Here is an 18105-nt window from a genome sequence, read left to right on the forward strand (position 1 = left end):
GAGAAGGAAGGGAAAGAGAGAAGGAGGAAGGGAAAGAGGGAGGGAGGGAGGGAGGGAGGGAGGAAGGAAGGAAGGAAGGAAGGAAGGAAGGAAGGAAGGAAGGAAGGAAGGAAGGAAGGAAGGAAGGAAGGAAGGAAGGGTTGTGGATGAGTTTGGCGTCACCAAATAGAGATTGAGGGTTAGTGAAAGTAAATGAATTCACATAAGTCCTGGGATTTTAAACTGCTCAGGATTTATTATAGAAGACTTACAAAATATACAGATTAAACCCTTTTCTCTCTCTCTCTCCCAGAAAAGCAATAAACACTTTGAGGACAGGTTAGGCAAAGTTTGAGGGAGAGTGAGAGTGAGAGTGAAAGAGAGAGAGAGAGAGAGCAAGAGAGAAGATAGACAGCCATTAGGTCTGGCTTAGTTTTGTCACAGGCATGGAGTCCCATGTTTCTAGTGACCTAGGCTGGCAGCACGTGACCTATGAAAGAGAGAAAGTTATAGACATTCTTGCAAGGTGGAGGTAGGGTCAAGAGAAGCCAGAGAGGGCTGGTGTTTCCCTTCCAAACTTAAATGACCTTCTGAAGTGAGTTGGTTCAGGGTGTCACTTCTAACACCTGGTTCCAGGTGTTCTCCATTTGGCAACCAACATAATGGTCCTTCCCGTCCCAAGGTGTGTGACCTCTAGGTTCAACATGTTGTTTCCTGTCATACCAGCATAAGCTAGATCTATCAATGGGCAATGTCAGGTAACTGAAAACTGTAAGGGGAACAGAAGCTGGGGTTTGGGAATGAGGAAATGATACAAATTTTTACATTTAATAATGGAGCAATAGACACAGAAGTAGATAACATTTTACAAAATTTAACAGTATAAAGGATTACAAAATCTTTCTGATTACAAATTTCCCATATCCATAGTTCCTTGCATCAGAAGGATTTCCTTCCTTCCTTCGTCCTTCTTCCTTCCTTCTTCCTTCTTCCAAATACAAAAAGGCAAATTTGATCACCTAGTTTATCATTGAGACTTGATGGGATGAGACTTATGACTGGAATATTTCTCTGTAAAATAATATCTTACTCAAAAGAGACCATATAGGAGAAGTAGGGGAGGAGTAACATTGTAAAATAAGAAAATATACTCATATAAGGTAATATAAGAACCAAATAATGTAAGCCTGATGGATAGCATTTGCGTGAAGATAATGGAGGCAGAAAATGTAATCAAGATTGACCTCCAAGATAATTTCAACAGGAAGAGGGAACAAATTAGTAGTTGAGGAAACAGCTAGCAAAACTGGCCCAGAAGAACACTGTAGTAATGATGAGAGACTCAGATCATCTGGATATCTGCTAAAGTTCCCTCTTTTCCAAAAACAGATCATCTACTAATGCCTTGGCTTCCTTCATTGATAATTTAATCCTTTAAAAGCTAGAAACAAAGAAGAAAACTGCTATTCTAGAAGAGGGAAACTCACCAAGAGTTTTGTTTTCAGTTGTGTCCACCTCTTCATGATCTCATTTGGGTTTTTCTCAGCAAAAGATACTGGAGTGCTTGCCATTTCCTTCTTCAGTTCATTTCATAGATGAGGAAACTGTGGTAAATAGGGTTAAATGACTTGCTCTTTAGAAGGAAGGGTCACACAACTAATAAGTGTCTAAGGCTGTACTTGAATTAAGGAAGATGAGCCTTCCTGATTCCAGGGCCAGTACTCTATCTACTGCCCCACCTAGATTTCCTAAACCAGAAACTGGTTGTTGAAGGTCAAAATCATGGAAATCTTGGAATGGAAGTGTCAACTGGACCCAACTGACCTCTAACTTGTGAATGGCCTGAACCAAACAGAGCAGACCAGAGACAGAAGAGCCAGGAACCAAACAAGTTTGATTTCAAAGTGAGGGAAATAGCTTTCAAGCATGTAGGAAGATAGACGCATGTGCTGGGGTCCTGCCTCGGGGGGGGGGGGGGGGGAACACCTGATTTAGTGGCTGAACCTTGATTTTTAGATTTGTGGTTAGACAGAGAGTCAAACAACTTAGTTCAGTTATCAGCAGTGAGGTACGATAGCAACAGTGAGGCAAGACTGTCTAGTGACATAAGGACCATTCAAAGTAGAGCTTACTGGGCCTGTTGATGCTTATCTGAGCTCCAGAACCATCAGTTCCAAAGAACTGTGTCATTTGCTTATTGGGGCCCTAGTTCTGGAAAATAGGGGTTCTCCTATTAGTATCTTGACAAAGTGATCAATCCTTCTTAAAATTTGTGATGGAGAGGAAGACTTGGAATCATCTGACCTACATGCTAGACTTTTGAGGATTAGATTTTCAGGTTTCAGAGGAAGAAGAGAGGATTCCATATGAAAATTTCTGTAAGGGAAGATATCCTTAAGTAAAATAAAATTCTAAATAAATAAAATTCTAAAGACTTCCAGAGGGGTGGCTAGGTGGCGTAGTGGATAAAGCACCAGCCTTGGAGTCAGTAGTACCTAGGTTCAAATCTGGTCTGAGACACTTAATAATTACCTAGCTGTGTGGCCTTGGGCAAGCCACTTAACCCCATTTGCCTTGCAAAAAAAAACTAAAAAAAAAAAAGGCTTCCAGAGGAAATAAGTCTGATAAAAGGACAGAGATTAGAAATATTCTTAAAGAGACTAAAATGGAAACACAGGGAAGTAACTCATCTCACAGTTTAGGGTTCTTTTGTTGTTGTTTTTCTTTTAAGACATCAACTGGGTAGGAGGTAAAGGTAGCAGAAAAATGATACAAAAAATAAAAATCATATGAGAAGAGCCAGAGCTTGGAAAGATATGAGGCTAATAGACAAATCCAAATTCAAATCCTGCCTCAGACTTTTACTAGCTGTGTGACGTCGGAAAAGTCACTTAACCCTGATTGCCTCACATTCAGGGCTATCTCCAATCTGACCACCAGACCCAAATGACTCTGGAGGAGAAAATGAAGCTGGTGACAGTGCAGCACCTCCCTCATTCATATCTAATTCTTGTCCATGCCATGGCATGCTATCATGATATTCTCTAAAAATAAAGGACAAACATTGAGTTATTATTTTTGAAAACAATAAAAAGGTTTTAAAAATAATTTTTAAAATATATTGTTAAAAAAAAAAAGGAAGAGACTCAAAAACAGGATAGGACTACAATTATGTGTGGAAGAGAAGCTAGTAACCAACTGTAGAGAGAAGCTGCTGAACCCCTTCGTGGCCTCTGTTTTCTCTAAAAAAAATCATCTTTGAATACATGAAAAAAAGAGAAAATGATTAACAGGAAACTGCATCTAAGCTAAGTAAGAAAAGAGTAAGATTCTAGCTATTCTATATAGTTCAACTCATCAGATCCAAATGAACTATATCCTTTCTTTGTATTTCCAGAATTTAGTATGGTGCTCTGGAACATAGTGGGCACTGAATAAATGTTTATTGACTGACTTAATAACTGAACTGAATTAACTGAATTGAACATAATTTTTTTAAAAATCAAAGAGGAAGGGAGAAGCACCATAGGTCTAAAGAATAGCAAAGGTCCCCTAAAAAAGTTCCATTTTACAACAGAGAAAAGAATAGAGTCTGAAAATTTAGTGAGTTTGATTTTAATTCCTGGTTAGAAATGGCTTAATAAATATCCAGAAAAGGAAGTTGTGATCATAAAAAGCTATCAATCAATAAAGTATTTATTAAATGCCTCCTATGTGCTAATTATTGTGAAAGAACAGAAGATGAACATAAAAGGAAAGAAGCAATCCCTACCCAAAAGAAGCTTAGATTTTAATGTAACCATCAATATAAAGTGAATAAATATCAATGGATACAATAGTTACAAAACAAAGTACTAGATAGTATCTAACTTCTATTTTTAACAAGTTTCCTAGACTCCTTAATCAAGGGAATGCTAAAGTTTATTGAAGAGGACTTTTTAAAGTTTTGAAGTCTTTTACACTAGTCATTTCCTGCTATTTTTCCACCACCAGCCCCACCGAGTTCCTCCCTAAGAGGCAGTTAGGTCTCGCAGTGGATAGAATGCTGATCCTGGCAACAGGAACACCTGATCCCACTAGGTAACCCTGGCAAGTGATGACCTCTGCCTCAGTTTCCTCAACTATAAAATGGATAGAATGATAATGCCTACCTCCCAGGATTGTGAGGATCAAATAAGATATTACACACAGTGTTTAACAAAGTGACTGACACAAAATAGGAGTTTAAATACTTTATTCCTTGTAACATATACCTCTCCTTGGAGAACTATAATGAAAGAGTCTTTATCATTATCCATGAGGATTTGCTTTCACTGATAACTGAATTAGAACTCCAGAGATATACTGGACTGCAAAGCTGTCCCTATTATTTAGCTTGGGGGTGTCACTTTGTGGCTTGAAGGGAAGTAGAATAGTGGTCTCTGAGCCTCTTCTCCCTCTGACGTCTCCAATGGAAACTTTATTTCCTTCCAGGACAGTGTTCTCCTCAGAGAGAAAGGAGATACTGGGCTTGAATTACATTGAACTGCTCTCTTAAATATTGTCACTCTAGGACAAGTCCATTTGGATATTTATTTTTTAATATGTATTTTATTTAGTTATTTCTCCAACTACAAGCAAAGATAGTTTTCAACAATCAATTTTTTGCAGGATTTTGAGTTTCACATTTTTCTTTCTGCCTTCCTCCCCACCCCCTACAGAAGGCAATCTAATATAGGTTATACATGTATAACTTTGTTAACCATAGAGCCATATTAAATCATGTTGTGAAAGAAGAATCAAATTGAAATGAGGAGGGAAAACATTAGATAGGAAAAAACAATACATAAGACAACTTTTTTAAAATTGAAAATAGTAAATTTTGGGACAGCTAGGTGGCACAGGGACCAGCCCTGGAGTCAGGAGTCAAATCCTGCTTCAGACACTTAATAGTTACCTAGCTGTGTGACCTTGGGCAAGTCACTTAACCCCACTGCCTTAAATAATTTTTTTAAAAAGAAAACAGTAAGCTTTAGTCTTCATTTAAACTACATAGTTTATTTTCTGGATATGGATGCTATTTTCCATCATAAATAAGTCTTTTAGAATTGACTTTGGAGGCAGCTAGGTGGCACAGTGGATAGAGCACCAGCCCTGGAGTCAGGAGTTCAAATCTACCTCAGACACTTAATAATTACCTAGCTGTGTGGACTTGGGCAAGCCACTCAACCCCATTGCCATGCAAAAACCTTAAAAAAAAGTGACTTTGATTTATTGTACTGCTGCAATAAGTCCATTATAGTTAATCATCACCCAGTGTTGCTGTTAATGTGAACTATGTTCTGGTTCTGTTCATTCAGCATCCATTCATGCATGTCCCATCCCATAGAATTTCTTATAGAACAATAGTGTTCCATCACATCCAAATCCCACAATTTATTCAACCATTCCTTAAATGAAGGCTATTTATAACATCATTCTCTCTCAGGTCATACAAAATTATCGACTTGAAAATTAGCCTGCTATATTTGGTCAACATTTAGTTAAATCACCCCTAAAAAAGCTTCTAGATTTATTAAATTCTGAGTCCCACCTGAAGTTGCCTTGGCAGAACCAGACCAAATGATTTCTTGGGCCATATATGGCTATGGGTTAGTTGTATCCAGTTCCCTGATCTAGGGGATATGTTTTTGAGGTTCGACCCAAACTCCAGATTGCTAGGCAATCCCCACTCCCAGCCACAGTTGATATCCAAGGCTTGAAACCATCCCCTTTCCCATAATGAACATAGAAAAAGTAGAATATAAAGAGAATCCCATACCTATGTGCTTTGGGATTCAGGTTACAACTAAAACATCAATCCTGGCCTCTCTTTCTGCTGAATTCCCAAGAGTCAATAGGAAGAGAGAAGGAGAGGACTTGCTCACAAGTCTGCTTGGAATGGGGCTACCTTTGTTTCTCCTTTCCTTTGATTCAGGATGTTAAGAGATTTCAAAGACCAGGCATCTTCCCTCTTCCTACTAATAGCTACCAGAGAAATTGCAGAGACAACAGAATATGATAAGAAGCAACACACTAGCATATAAGAGAGACAAATCAAGAACCCACTGGTCTACTGCAAAATGTTAATGACTTATTGTTGCAAAGCAGTAGCAGCAGGAGCACTAGTAAGTAGAAGTAACAGAAACAGCAGTAGTAGTAGCTGTAGCAGTAGTAGTAGTAGTATAGTAGTAGCTATAGCAGTAATAGCAGCAGTAGTATAGTAGTAGTAGCAACAGCAGCAATAAAAGTAGTAGTAGTAGTAGTAGTAGCAGCTATTGTAGTGGTAACAGTAGTAGTAGTAGTAGTAGTAGTAGTAGTAGTAGTAGTAGTAGTAGTAGTAACTGTAGCTGTAGTAGCTGTAGCAGTAGTACAAGCAGTTATGTAGTAGTAGTGGTAGTAGCAGCAGCAGCAGTAGTAGCAGTAGCAGTAGTACAAGCAGTTATATAGTAATAGCAGTAGTAGTAGTAGCTGTAGCAGTAGTAGCAGTAGTAGCTGTAGCAGTAGTACAAGCAGTTATGTAGTAGTAGTGGTAGTAGCAGCAGTTGCAGTAATAGCAGTAGTAGTAGCAGCAGTAGGTGTAACAGTAGTATAAGCAGTTATGTAGTAGTAATGGTAGTAGCAGCAGTAGCAGCAGTATGGTAGAAGTAGTTGTTGTGGCATTTATGTAGTACTGTAAAGTTTAATTACAAATATTCTCATTTTATCCTAATAACCCTTGGGACCTTTTTTTAAAGTTATTTTATTTGATGTATGTATACCTAAAAATTAATTCACTGCCTGATGCTATCCAGTAGAAAACATAAACAAACTCTTGGTATATGAATGGGGAGAGGACCTAGGTCCCCCGTAGTGGTTGGAATGGTACAGTCTTGCCGATCACAGCTGCAGGACAGTAGAGCTGAATTGAGCAGCTTAATGTGCCATGATCCTGAAGAGTTAACTTTAGAATAAACTTGTGCCACTGTCAAAGTGTTGCTGTTCATTTGTTTCTTGGGTTTGATTCTGCCCCTTGATGAATCAAGACTCAGACTCAGGAATGCAGGTTTTGGACATAAAATAGAGATTTATTAAAGGAAGTTACAGCATATTAAGAAAGTAATAGAAAAAGTTTAAAAGAATTTAGAGAGAAGACCATGTGGATTGCTGATTGAATTGGCCTGGCTGGCTGGCAGGGTTCATTCTTCATTATATGCTCTTCCTTTACTGTTTATACTTTTTAAAAATTCTTTTGTTCAAGTTTTTTGTTTTTTTGGTATTTAGACTTCTTTATTCCTTTGCTGTTTTTATTTTTTACTTCTCTGCTGTTTATGTTATTTTTATTCCTTTGCTGTTTATGAGTCTACCTCAGACAACTTTTTCTTCATCACAGTTTCATTGAGACCTTGCAGTCCTCAGATGAACCTTCTATTTCTCCTCCAACAATTAAATAATTATCATTTTATTGCTACTAACATTTTTTTACACTATCCTTTTAACAAAGTACCAGCATTTATGGAGTGCCTTCAGATTTTCCAAGTGTCTTGGATCACTTTTATTATTTTATTACTTCTTTTTTTTAGGTTTTGGCAAGGGTTAAGCGGCTTGCCCAAGGCCCACACAGCTAGGCCGCATTTGAACTCGGGTCCTGCTGCCTCCGGAGCCACAGAGGAGCGGGTGCAGTGCGCTGCCCACAGCGGGCCTCGGCTCTTCCCCTCCAGGGCCGGCGCTCTCTCCGTTGCGCCATCTGGCGGCCGCTCCTTCCCAAGTTCATTGACGCGAAGGAAGGTGTCCCGGAGAAGGCCCAAGAGGGCCGACGGGAGGCGGCGGTGTCGCGCATGCGCACGCGCCCTCCCGCGCCTTACGCCCACCCCCCCCGGCACGAGACTGCACCTGCCCCCTCCCACGCCCCCGCCTCGGCTTCTCCTTCCTGCTTCGCCCCGCCCCCGGCCCTCCCCACACCACCCACCGCACTCGTGCTCCGGGAGGTTCCGAAGGCGCGCGTCGCTCGGCCCCGCCCCTCGCGCCCCCGGGGGGGGCGTGACGTCACGGAACGCGACCAGCAGCGGCCTCCGCGCTCGCCGGGATCCGAACCCAAGGCCGTGACGCCATCGGCCCGCGCCTCGGCCGGGGCCCGGAAGCCGGAGGCGGAGGCGGGATGCAGCCGCTGCCGGGCGGCCTGGTGCTGCTCCGTGACTCGGTGGAGTGGGAGGGCCGCAGCCTGCTGAAGGCCCTGGTGCGGGAGGCCGCGCTCCGCGGGGAGCAGGTGCGGGTCCTGGGCTGCGAGGTGAGCGAGGAGGCCTTCCGGGAAGGCCTGGACCCCGAGACCAACGGCAGGCTGCTGTACCACGACGTGTTCGGGGACCCCCGCGGCTGGGCCGGCGCCGCGGCCGCGCTGGGCGCCCTCGTGCGGGCCGCCGGCCCGGGCCCCTGCACGCTGGCCGTGGACTCGCTGAGCTGGCTGCTGCTGCGCGCCCCCTGCGGCGCCCTCTGCCGGGCGCTGGGCGCGGCCCGGGCCCCGACGCGCGTGCTGGGCCTGCTGCACGAGGACGCGCACGGGCCCGGCCCGGCCGCCGCGCTGGGCAGCCTGGCCCGCGCGCAGCTGACGCTGGGGCGCGCCCGGGGCTGGGCCGAGGCGCGCGTGCTGCGGCCGCAGGCCGGCGGGCGCCCGCGGGAGCACGCGCAGTGGCTGCGCGTCGGGCCGGGCTACAGCCTGCGGGCGGGCGCGGCGCCCCCCGGCGAGCCCGCGCCCGCGCCCGCGCCCGCGCGCGCCCCCGCGGCCCGGGCCCCCGCCGGCCTCCCCTTCCGCCTGCACCTGTCGGAGGCCGAGCGAGCGGCCCGCGACGCGCTGGCCCTGCCCTTCCACTTCAGCTCGGAGAAGCAGCGGGCCTCGCTGGGCCCGGCCGCCGGCCACATCCTCTACGAGCCCGAGGACGGAGACGACCCGGACCAGGAGGACCCGGACGACGACCTGGACATCTGACGGGCCTGCGGGTGGCCGAACCGCCCGCCCCGAAGAGCCGTGGGGCACAAGTGCCCACGGGACACATAATGCCAGACAAGTTTTATTTGTCACCGCAGATAAGAGAACAGTGGGGGGGCAAACTGAAACTTTAGCAGGTAAAGACGCTGTTGGGGGGGGGGGGGGCTTTGAAAGATGGACTGCCACCGGGGCCTCAGAAGTTGGACATTAGGCTCAGCCCTAGCAACCTCAACTGTAAGGGCACAAGTTAGAGAGGCTAGAATCACTCCAAACCATGTGCTCTTTGTACCCTTGAAAGGAGTAACAGGTTACATTCACTGTGTTAATTGAATTATTTTTCTTTCTCTTTCAAATAATTGTCCAAACAAGCACATTTGAATTCAGTTCATGTTAAAAAGTAAAAGGGTGAGACCGAGGTTTGCTAAATTTGAAAGAAAAGGAGAATTGACCCCTGTTCTTTGTGAATAGAAAGAAGGCAGAGTTGCTCAACTTTTATTTTGAAAGTTTTGTCTTCTAAAGAAAAGAATCTTTGGATTGGTGGGAAGGGAGGGTTGGGTGTCATTTCTGTCCAAGTTAACTGTAATAGTGGCCATCAGAGGAGCCCTCAGATGTGTTGGACTGCGGCACTTCCATGGAGTTGGGCCTGCAATCTGCACACTTCTACTTTGGCTAGGACACTTCCTATGAAACTCAACATGCTTCCTCTGGCCCCATAATCAGTCACTTCTAATGACACACGAGCCATGGTCTCTGGTTCAGGAAGATGCTGCAACAGAAGCTCCTATTCATTCCTTAGTCTCTCTCATAGGTGGAGAATTGGCCAAGGTATGCCAAAATGGGTAGACCACTCAGCCAACCCACTTTACTAACTCTACCAACTTTAAGAACAGTGATTCTACCTTCTTGTTCACACTTTTCCTGATGGCCACATATGTCAAAACTCTTCAAGCTTTTTTTCAGACTTTCAGTGATGGGAGAGACAATTGCTCTCACCTTCCCTCAGCATTTCATTATATATGGCAATGAGAATAAATAAGACAGATTAAAATGCAATCCCCTAGCTTCCTCTTTGCAAAGGCCACCAAACATCAATCCTGAAATAAATATCCCTAACATTGGCAGCATCTTTATAAGCTCAAGAATCTGTTTGGACATTATTTCTTAGAAGAAAAGAAAAGATAGCCATTGACAAGATAACCTGACTTGCTAGAAAATAATGAACCTTGAGTCAGCTGAGCAGATAGTGAAACGTGAAAGTGTTGAAGATTGTCTGCTCAGCAATCTCCCAAGTTTCCTAGGAACCTTTACCTCCTGAGAGAATAAATAAAAATTATGAGTTACCTTATCATGTTGAAATATTTGTTAGTTTGTGCTTTTGAATCTTGTTTTAAGCATTTCTTCTGTAAAGGAAAGGGCTATCTTAATTGTTTCTTATGTTATGTTTATATTGTAACATATTTTTGTATATTATAAGACCTATGTGAAACACTGATTATCTTTCCATAAAATATTTTATTAATTTTTTTTTTGGAAAGCCCCTAAACATTAGCCAAACCAAAGATTTAAGAGATGTACTCCCAGGCCCTTAAAATGAAGGGTTAACAAGCCAGAGATTGAAAGATAGCCTGATGACCTTACTTTGGATTTGAGGGCTCCATTCATACAAGGAACCTAATCCTTGTGAGCCCAGAACTGGGTCTCATTGCTGCAAAGAAGTCCTGCCTTATGCTATTGCTTCTTGGATAGGGAATGACATAGTAAGAGAGCATGTTTGGTGTGTTTGAGGCACTAGGCCAAGATGAACTACGTTCTTAAAGGTTGAAATAGCCAGATCTGATTAGTAAACCTTTGTCAATTATGTTTTAAAGATTTTGAAGAATCTCCCCCCCCAATCAGTCATGGAGCATTTATTAAGTGCCTACTATGTGTCAGACACAACTAAACAATAAACCTTTTGTTAACAGGTTGTTGCATGCTCTATTTGACATCTTTATTTTGTCAACCAGTTTCCCTTGTTTTTATTAGCCAAAGGATAGTGAAATAGGGAAGGAAAAGGAAATGTTTAGAACCTAAAACAAAAGGTATCAACAAAACAAAAAAAATGAAGATTGTGGAGGATGAGAAAGATACTAGCAAATTTGAAAACTTTACTGTTGAAAGATTTAAAACATCTGAGCAGGAATATTGAAGAATATGTGAGTGTGTGGTATTGATTAAAGAAATGCAAATTAAAATAATTCTGAGGTACCAGTCACTCCCATCAGATTGGCAAATATGACAAAAAAAGAAAACAATAAATTTGGAAGGGATGTAGGAAAACTGGGACATTAATATTAGTTGAGTTATGATCTAACCATTCTGGAGAACAATTTAGAGCTATACCCAGAGGCTCTTAAAACTGTACAAAACAATATCCTTTGATCCAGCAATATCACTATTAAGTCTATATTTCAAAGAGATTCACCAATAAAGGGAAAAAGAATGTAGTTGTACAAATATATTTATAGTAGTTCTTTTTATGGTTACTAAGAACTGAAGAATGAAGGGATGCCCATCATTTGGGAAATGGCTGAATAAATTGTGATATGATTGTAATAAAATATTGTGTTATAAGAAATGACCAGCTTTCAGAAAAACCTGGAAAGATTTACATTGAACTGATAACAAAGTGAAGTGAGCAGAACCAGAAGAATATTGTACAAAATAACAGCAATATTATATGATGGATTGTAAATGACTAAGCTATTCTCAAGTATACAATGATCCAAGGCAATTCCAAAATATTCATGATGAAAAGTGCTTTCTGCCTCCAGAGAAAGGTCTAATATCATCTGGATATAGATCAAAGCATACTATGAGTTTTCTTGCACAAAATGACTACTATGGACCTATAACTTTTATTAGAATGTTTTCCAATCTCAGGAAGAAGGGAAAAGAAGGGATAGACTTTGGAGCTCAAAATATAAAAATGAATGTTAAAAATTATTTTTACATGTAATTGGGGAAAATATAAAATTTTAAAAATAAAAAATGCATGGGAAAAAATATGTGTGTGTTATTAGCACCACATGGCACCTTTACAAAAACAGCATGTGTTAGGGCTAGAGAAAATATAAATGTTTAAAAAAGAAAGCAATACTAAATACCTTTACACAGTGTAATCCAAAAAAAGAAATAGTCCAGAGAATTATAGGAAAAGAGGCAAACCTAAACGGGGGGGCATATTGATGACATGCTGAATAAAGAGTGGTTCAGAGAACAAATATCAGACGTGAAAGAGAATGATTAGACAACATTGCAAAATTTGTGGACTGCAGCTAAAGAAACACCTGGGAACATACATTAATAAAAGATTTTTTTAAAAGACTAGTGAACTTAGCAACTAGAAAAATAAATCCAAGGAAAGAAGAAAGAAAATATTAAAAAATTAAGGAAAAATAGACAATAATATCAGTGAAACTAAAACCCAGTTATTCTTTAAAAAAAAAACTAACAAAATTAATAAACCTGAAAACCTGAACAAAAATAAGAAAATAAAATTCCCTAAATAAAACATTAAGGCAAAGTCACAAGACAGAATATTATTTGGGGGGTTTTTGTTTTTAGTTTTAGAAGGCAGAAGGCAGTGGGGTTAAGTGACCTGCCCAAGGTCACACAGCTAGGCTATTATGTGTCCCAAGTTCAAATTTCAACTTAGGTCCTCCTGACTCCAGGGCTGGTACTCTATTCACTGCACCACCTAGTTGCCCCAAGACAGAATAATTTAAAAGGATTACCAGAAGATACTATATACCAGTGTATGCCAGCAAACTAAATTTAAAAGAAATGGAGGTTTATCTAAAAATAGTTGCAGTGTCTACACTGACATACGACTGATGAGAATACTAATATGCTACAAGAAATTAGGGGTGTGGTTTCAGAAAAACATAAGATTGAACTGAGAAGAATCAGAACACTGCACAATAAATAATACTGTTATGATCAACTGTGAAAGAAATGAAAACTGATCAAAGACAATTCTGAAGGACAACTTGTGAAAAATTGCTATCCATCTTCAGAAAGAACTAATGAACTCAAGTACAAATTGAAATAGAATGTTTTGTGTATGATTAATATGGAAATATAATTTCACATATATATTTTATATACTGTTTGCCTTCACAGTGGATGGAGAATGGGTGGAAGGGAGAGAACCAGAAACTCAAAAGAATGTTAAGAATAATTTTTTTAAAAAATACCCACATCAACATCTTAAGTATAATCTCAAAATATGAAATTGAACTAGCTGTAAAGTAACTATCAAAGAAAAAAAACCCTGGTTCAGACAAATGCACAATAAATATTAACAATTTTTTTAAAGAACTATTGCATAGAAGTATTACAAAACAAATACAATTGTTTCAAATTTTTAAAGAGAGAATGCAAACTGTAGTTCACTTAACTTGATGCTGATTCCTGAAAAAAATGCTGGAACATTCTTAAAGGGATGATTAGTGAACATTTTGAAAAGAGTTTATCAGAAATAGCCAGTATGACTCCATTGATGCACTAATCTTATTTTCTTTTTTGAAAGGCCTACTATACTATCATTTTAGCAAAGTGTTAAGTACCTGCTTAATGCCAGGCCCTGAGAGTACAAATAAAAAGGGAAGTAGTACCTACCCTCAACGAAACCACAAACAGGTAAATAGCAAATATCTAGGTGATTTGGGGGAAAAGCAGCTGGGGTCTACCTAAAACCAACAGCAGCCATTATTTCTAATGGGGATAAAATAAAAACCTCAGTAAGATCAGGTATGAAACAAGGATGCCCACTGTCACCAATATTATTCAATATTGTGTTGGAAATTCTAAGAATAGCAAGAGAAGAAAAAGTAATAGAAGGTATTAGAATAGGCAATGAAATAATAAAACATCTCTTTTTACAGATGGTATGATGATTTACTTGAAACATCCTAAAGACTCAACTAAAAAAAGTTGAAACTAATTTTAGCAAAGGATCAAGATGTAAAGTAAGCCTACAAAAATCATCAACTTTATGATAAGTCACACACAAAATCCTGCAAGAAGAGATTGTAAGGGCTACCCTAGAAACAAAATGCTTGAGAGTATACCTGCCAAAACAAACCTGGGAAATATATGATCAGAATCATAAACAAATTTATACAAATGAAATCAATTTTAAATAATTGGGAAAATAATTGTTCATGGGTATTTTTTCCAAATTCAAAAAAATAATAAAGTTCATATGGAAGAAAAAAAGGTCAAGATATTAAAGAAGCTAAGGGGGCAAAGTTTAAAGGTTTAGCAGCACCAGATCTTAAAACTACGTTATAAGGTAGTAAATATCAAAACTATTTGATGCTAAGAAATAGAAAGCTAGATCAATGGAACAGAATAATCATAAATTGTATATTTACTGTAGCAAAAGACCACAGTAACCCTGTTTGACAAGTATAAAGACTTATATTGGGAAAAGCTGGAAATAAGCCTGGGAGAAAGTGGGTATAGAGCCATATATTATGCCATTTATCAAGATATGGTCAAAATGGACACATGGCCTAAATATAAAAAAATATTACAAGAAAATTTGAAGAACATAGAACATATTACCTATGAAACTTATGGAGAGGTGAACAATTTGTAAATAAATGAGATAGCATTGTTAGATGTAAAATGAATAATTTTGATTACACTAAAATAAAAGGTTTTTTTACAAATTAAAAAATGTAGCCGAGATCAGAAGAAAAGAAGTTTTGGACAGGGAGGTGGGGAGGGATTTTATGGACAGTTTCTCTGATAAAGGTCTCATATCTTAAATATAAAAAGAACTTTGTCAAATCTAAAGAATATTATTCAATCCTCAATTGATAAATGATCAAGGGACATGACCAAGCAGTTTGTCGATGAAGAAATCAAAACAATTTATAGTCATATGAAAGAATGTTTTAAATTGTTATTAAGGAAATGAAAAATTAAAACAACCTTAAGATTCCATTTTATATTTATCAAATTGACTAAATAATATAAAGGGAAAACTAAATGGTAGAGGGGACATGGGAAAACTGGGACATTAATTTGCTGTTGATAGAACTGTAAACTAATCCAACCATTTTAGAGAGCAATCTGGAATTATTCCCAGAGTTATTCAAGTGGGCTAAACCCTTGGATCCTGCAAGACCACTACTAGTTCTGTTTCCCAAGATTGTTAGAGGAAAAGGAAAATTTGAATGTTCTAAATATGTAAGTATCTAAAATATGTATATTAGCTCTCTTTGTAGTAAAAAGAATTGGAAATTTTGGGGGTGCCCATCAAATTGGGAAATGACAAAACAAGTTGTGGGATATGATTGTAATGGAATACTACTGTACTATAAGAAATGTTGAACTCACTGATTTACAAGAAGAAAAAAATGGAAAGACTTGTATAAAATAATGAGGCATGAAATGAGCAGAACCAAAAGAACATTGATTACAGTAATAGCAATATTTTAAGAACAACTTTGAGAATTGCAAATTGAGGGAGATTGTCAGTTGGGGAATGTCTGAACAAGTTGTGGTATATGAATGTTATAAAATACTATTGTTCTAAAAATATGATGGACAAGTGGATTTCAGAAAAACCTAGAAATACCTAGAACTGATGCTGAATGAAGAAAGCAGAACCAGGAGAACATTATACACAATAAAAGCAACACTGTGTGATGACTAGCTGTGATAGACTTAACTACAAACAATTCCAAAAGACTTTTGATGTAAAATACCATCCATATCTAGAGGAAAGAACTGTGGAATCTAAATGCAAGTTGAATACTATTTTCACTTTGTTTCATTTGTTTTGTTTTGGGTTTTTTTGGCTTCCTTTTTCTTGGTTTTCCCCTTTTTATCTGGTTCTTCTTTCCCAACATGACTAATATGGAAATATGTTTAACCTAATTATACATGTGTAACCTATATACAGGAAAGAGGAAGAAAATTTTGGAACTCAAAATCTTAGAAAAATGAATGTTAAAAAACTAATTTTACATATAATTAGAAATATTTAAGTATAAAATGAAAACAACTTTGAGCAATTAAATCATTTTAGCTATTATAAATACCCAAATTAATTACAAAGGACCTAAGAAGGAAGAGGCTATCTGCATCCAAAAAGGACTGATAAACAGTTAAGTAAGGTATGGTCTTACTTATGTGCATATATATCTCTAGGGTGGGGTAGAGGAGAGAAGAAACAAAAAAGTTTCCATCTCTTTTCTATTTTGTTGTTTTTTTTATTTAAAAAGACTTCATGTAGATGTTAATAATTTAAGCAGGTTCTTGAAGAAAACTAGAGATTTTACTAGGTTTAGGTAAGGAGAAAGTGATTTCTGTGCACGGAGGATAGCCAATACAAAGGCACAGAGATGGGAAATGGAATATTGACTAGGGTGTTCCATGCATGAAGGGGAATGATGTATAACAGAACTGGAAAGGTAGGTTGAAATGAGGTGAAAGGATTTAAGTGAGAATCAGGATTTGACTAGCTCTAAGAAGTAGAGGTGAGGAGAGAGAATATTTCTAGTATGGTGGACAGCTAGTGCAAAGGCTTATAGATAGGACATGGAACATTATATGTGGCATGTAGTATGGCTTCTAGAGAGTATGTGGAGGGGGTAACATGTAGAAGACTGGAAAAATAATGGGGGGGGTTGGTTGAAGAGCTTTCAATAGGACACAGAAGTTTTTGATTGATCCTAGAGGGACAAGGGAATCATTAATATTACTGCTAGGTATGATAAAATAAGTACTTTAGGAAAATCACTTTGCAAGTTCTGTAGAGAATGGTTTCAAGTAATGCAAGACTTGAAGCAGGGAGAGCAATTAAAAGGTTATTGGAGTACTCCAAGTGGAAGACTGAGCTGGGGTGGTGGCCATGTGAGTAGAGAGAAAGGGATTTACATGAGAGTTTCGTTAAGTTAGTAATAACAAGGTTTGGCAAATGACTGTGGTGTGATGGGAAAGTGAGAAGTTGAAGATAACTCTGAAGTTACAAACTTGATACCTCAGTAGAATGAAGGAAATATGGAAGAGGGGATCATATTGGGAAAAAGACAATTAGTTCTATTTTTGACATTTTAATTGCTTAAAGGAGTTCAGTTCAAAATGTTCAATAGGCAATTGGTGATTTGGAACTCAAGTGAGAGATTAGGGTTTTATATAGAAACCTGAGAATCAATTACATAGAGAAGATGGTTAAGTCCTTAGGAGCTGATGAGATCACCAAGTGAGAGAACAAAGATAGAAGAGAAGCATTTGTGAGTAAAAGATCAGAGGTGAGTAGAAACTTTGAAATTCTATAAACACAAGAATCAAGAGAAACTTTAAAAGGTAAATTAATTTGAGCAATCAAAAGGAACTGTATGATGATTTAGTTACTAAAAATTCTAAAAGGAGGAGAAGAAGCAAGTATCCTTATGGTCTTCTAAGAGCTGGGGATTAAGAAAAATAGAGAACTTTGCAAGTGGAATAGTTCAAATGTTTGGATTTTAAGAGAGAAAAGAGAAGGGGATAAAAAGAATGTATTAGGGTAGAAAGGGAAAAGAAGAGACAGTATTTGCTACTTCTTATAATTAGGGTACATGGAAAGAAGAATATACAAATATGGAAGTAGGGGGAATAGGCATCAGATGAAACAAAGAAAGGTTGAACATACAGTTTAGTATAAAAATATATCTAGAGTACTAAAACAATAAATATGATTGCTGAACTATTTATAGAGATGTTTTACAGATCACGAACAATGAAAAGGATACTGGATTATTGTAGAAGGGCTAATGTCATGAAGATAAAATCAGCAACCTAGAATAATCTAAAGTTCAATTCTGGTAACTATTCTAGATCAAATTTTTAAAAATAATGGCTAGGAAACAAGCGGTGAAGAACAAGTCATGTTGATTAACCTTATTTCTTTTTTTTTTTACTTAAAAATAGAATCTTTTCTCTACAACAGTGCAGATCAAAACCCATCCATGCCTGCCCATCCTGTGTAACCCACATTGGTTCTCTAACATCACAGTGGTGAATAGTTTTGACAAGCAGAAATATAGCAGTTTCTTGTTTTACCAGGTAAAGTGAACCAATGAAAGATGCAGATTCAGAAGAAATTC

General features: G+C 39.0%; 1 protein-coding gene across 1 annotated transcript; it reads left to right on the forward strand.

Annotated features, from left to right (window-relative positions):
* Window positions 1–8021: 8021 nt before the first annotated feature.
* Window positions 8022–12930, forward strand: ELP5 (elongator acetyltransferase complex subunit 5). Its single transcript, XM_074194266.1, has one exon. It carries the CDS (start codon window positions 8135–8137, stop codon window positions 8957–8959), a length of 825 nt encoding a protein of 274 aa, XP_074050367.1. The 5' UTR covers window positions 8022–8134; the 3' UTR covers window positions 8960–12930.
* The last annotated feature ends 5175 nt before the right edge of the window (window positions 12931–18105 follow it).

The sequence above is a fragment of the Macrotis lagotis genome, chromosome 7 (assembly GCF_037893015.1).
Source record: "Macrotis lagotis isolate mMagLag1 chromosome 7, bilby.v1.9.chrom.fasta, whole genome shotgun sequence".
Taxonomy (NCBI): Eukaryota; Metazoa; Chordata; class Mammalia; order Peramelemorphia; family Peramelidae; genus Macrotis; species Macrotis lagotis.

Excerpts from the sequence above, each read along its gene's own strand:
- ELP5 (XM_074194266.1), top strand. The coding sequence starts at position 8,135 with ATGCAGCCGCTGCCGGGCGGCCTGGTGCTGCTCCGTGACTCGGTGGAG.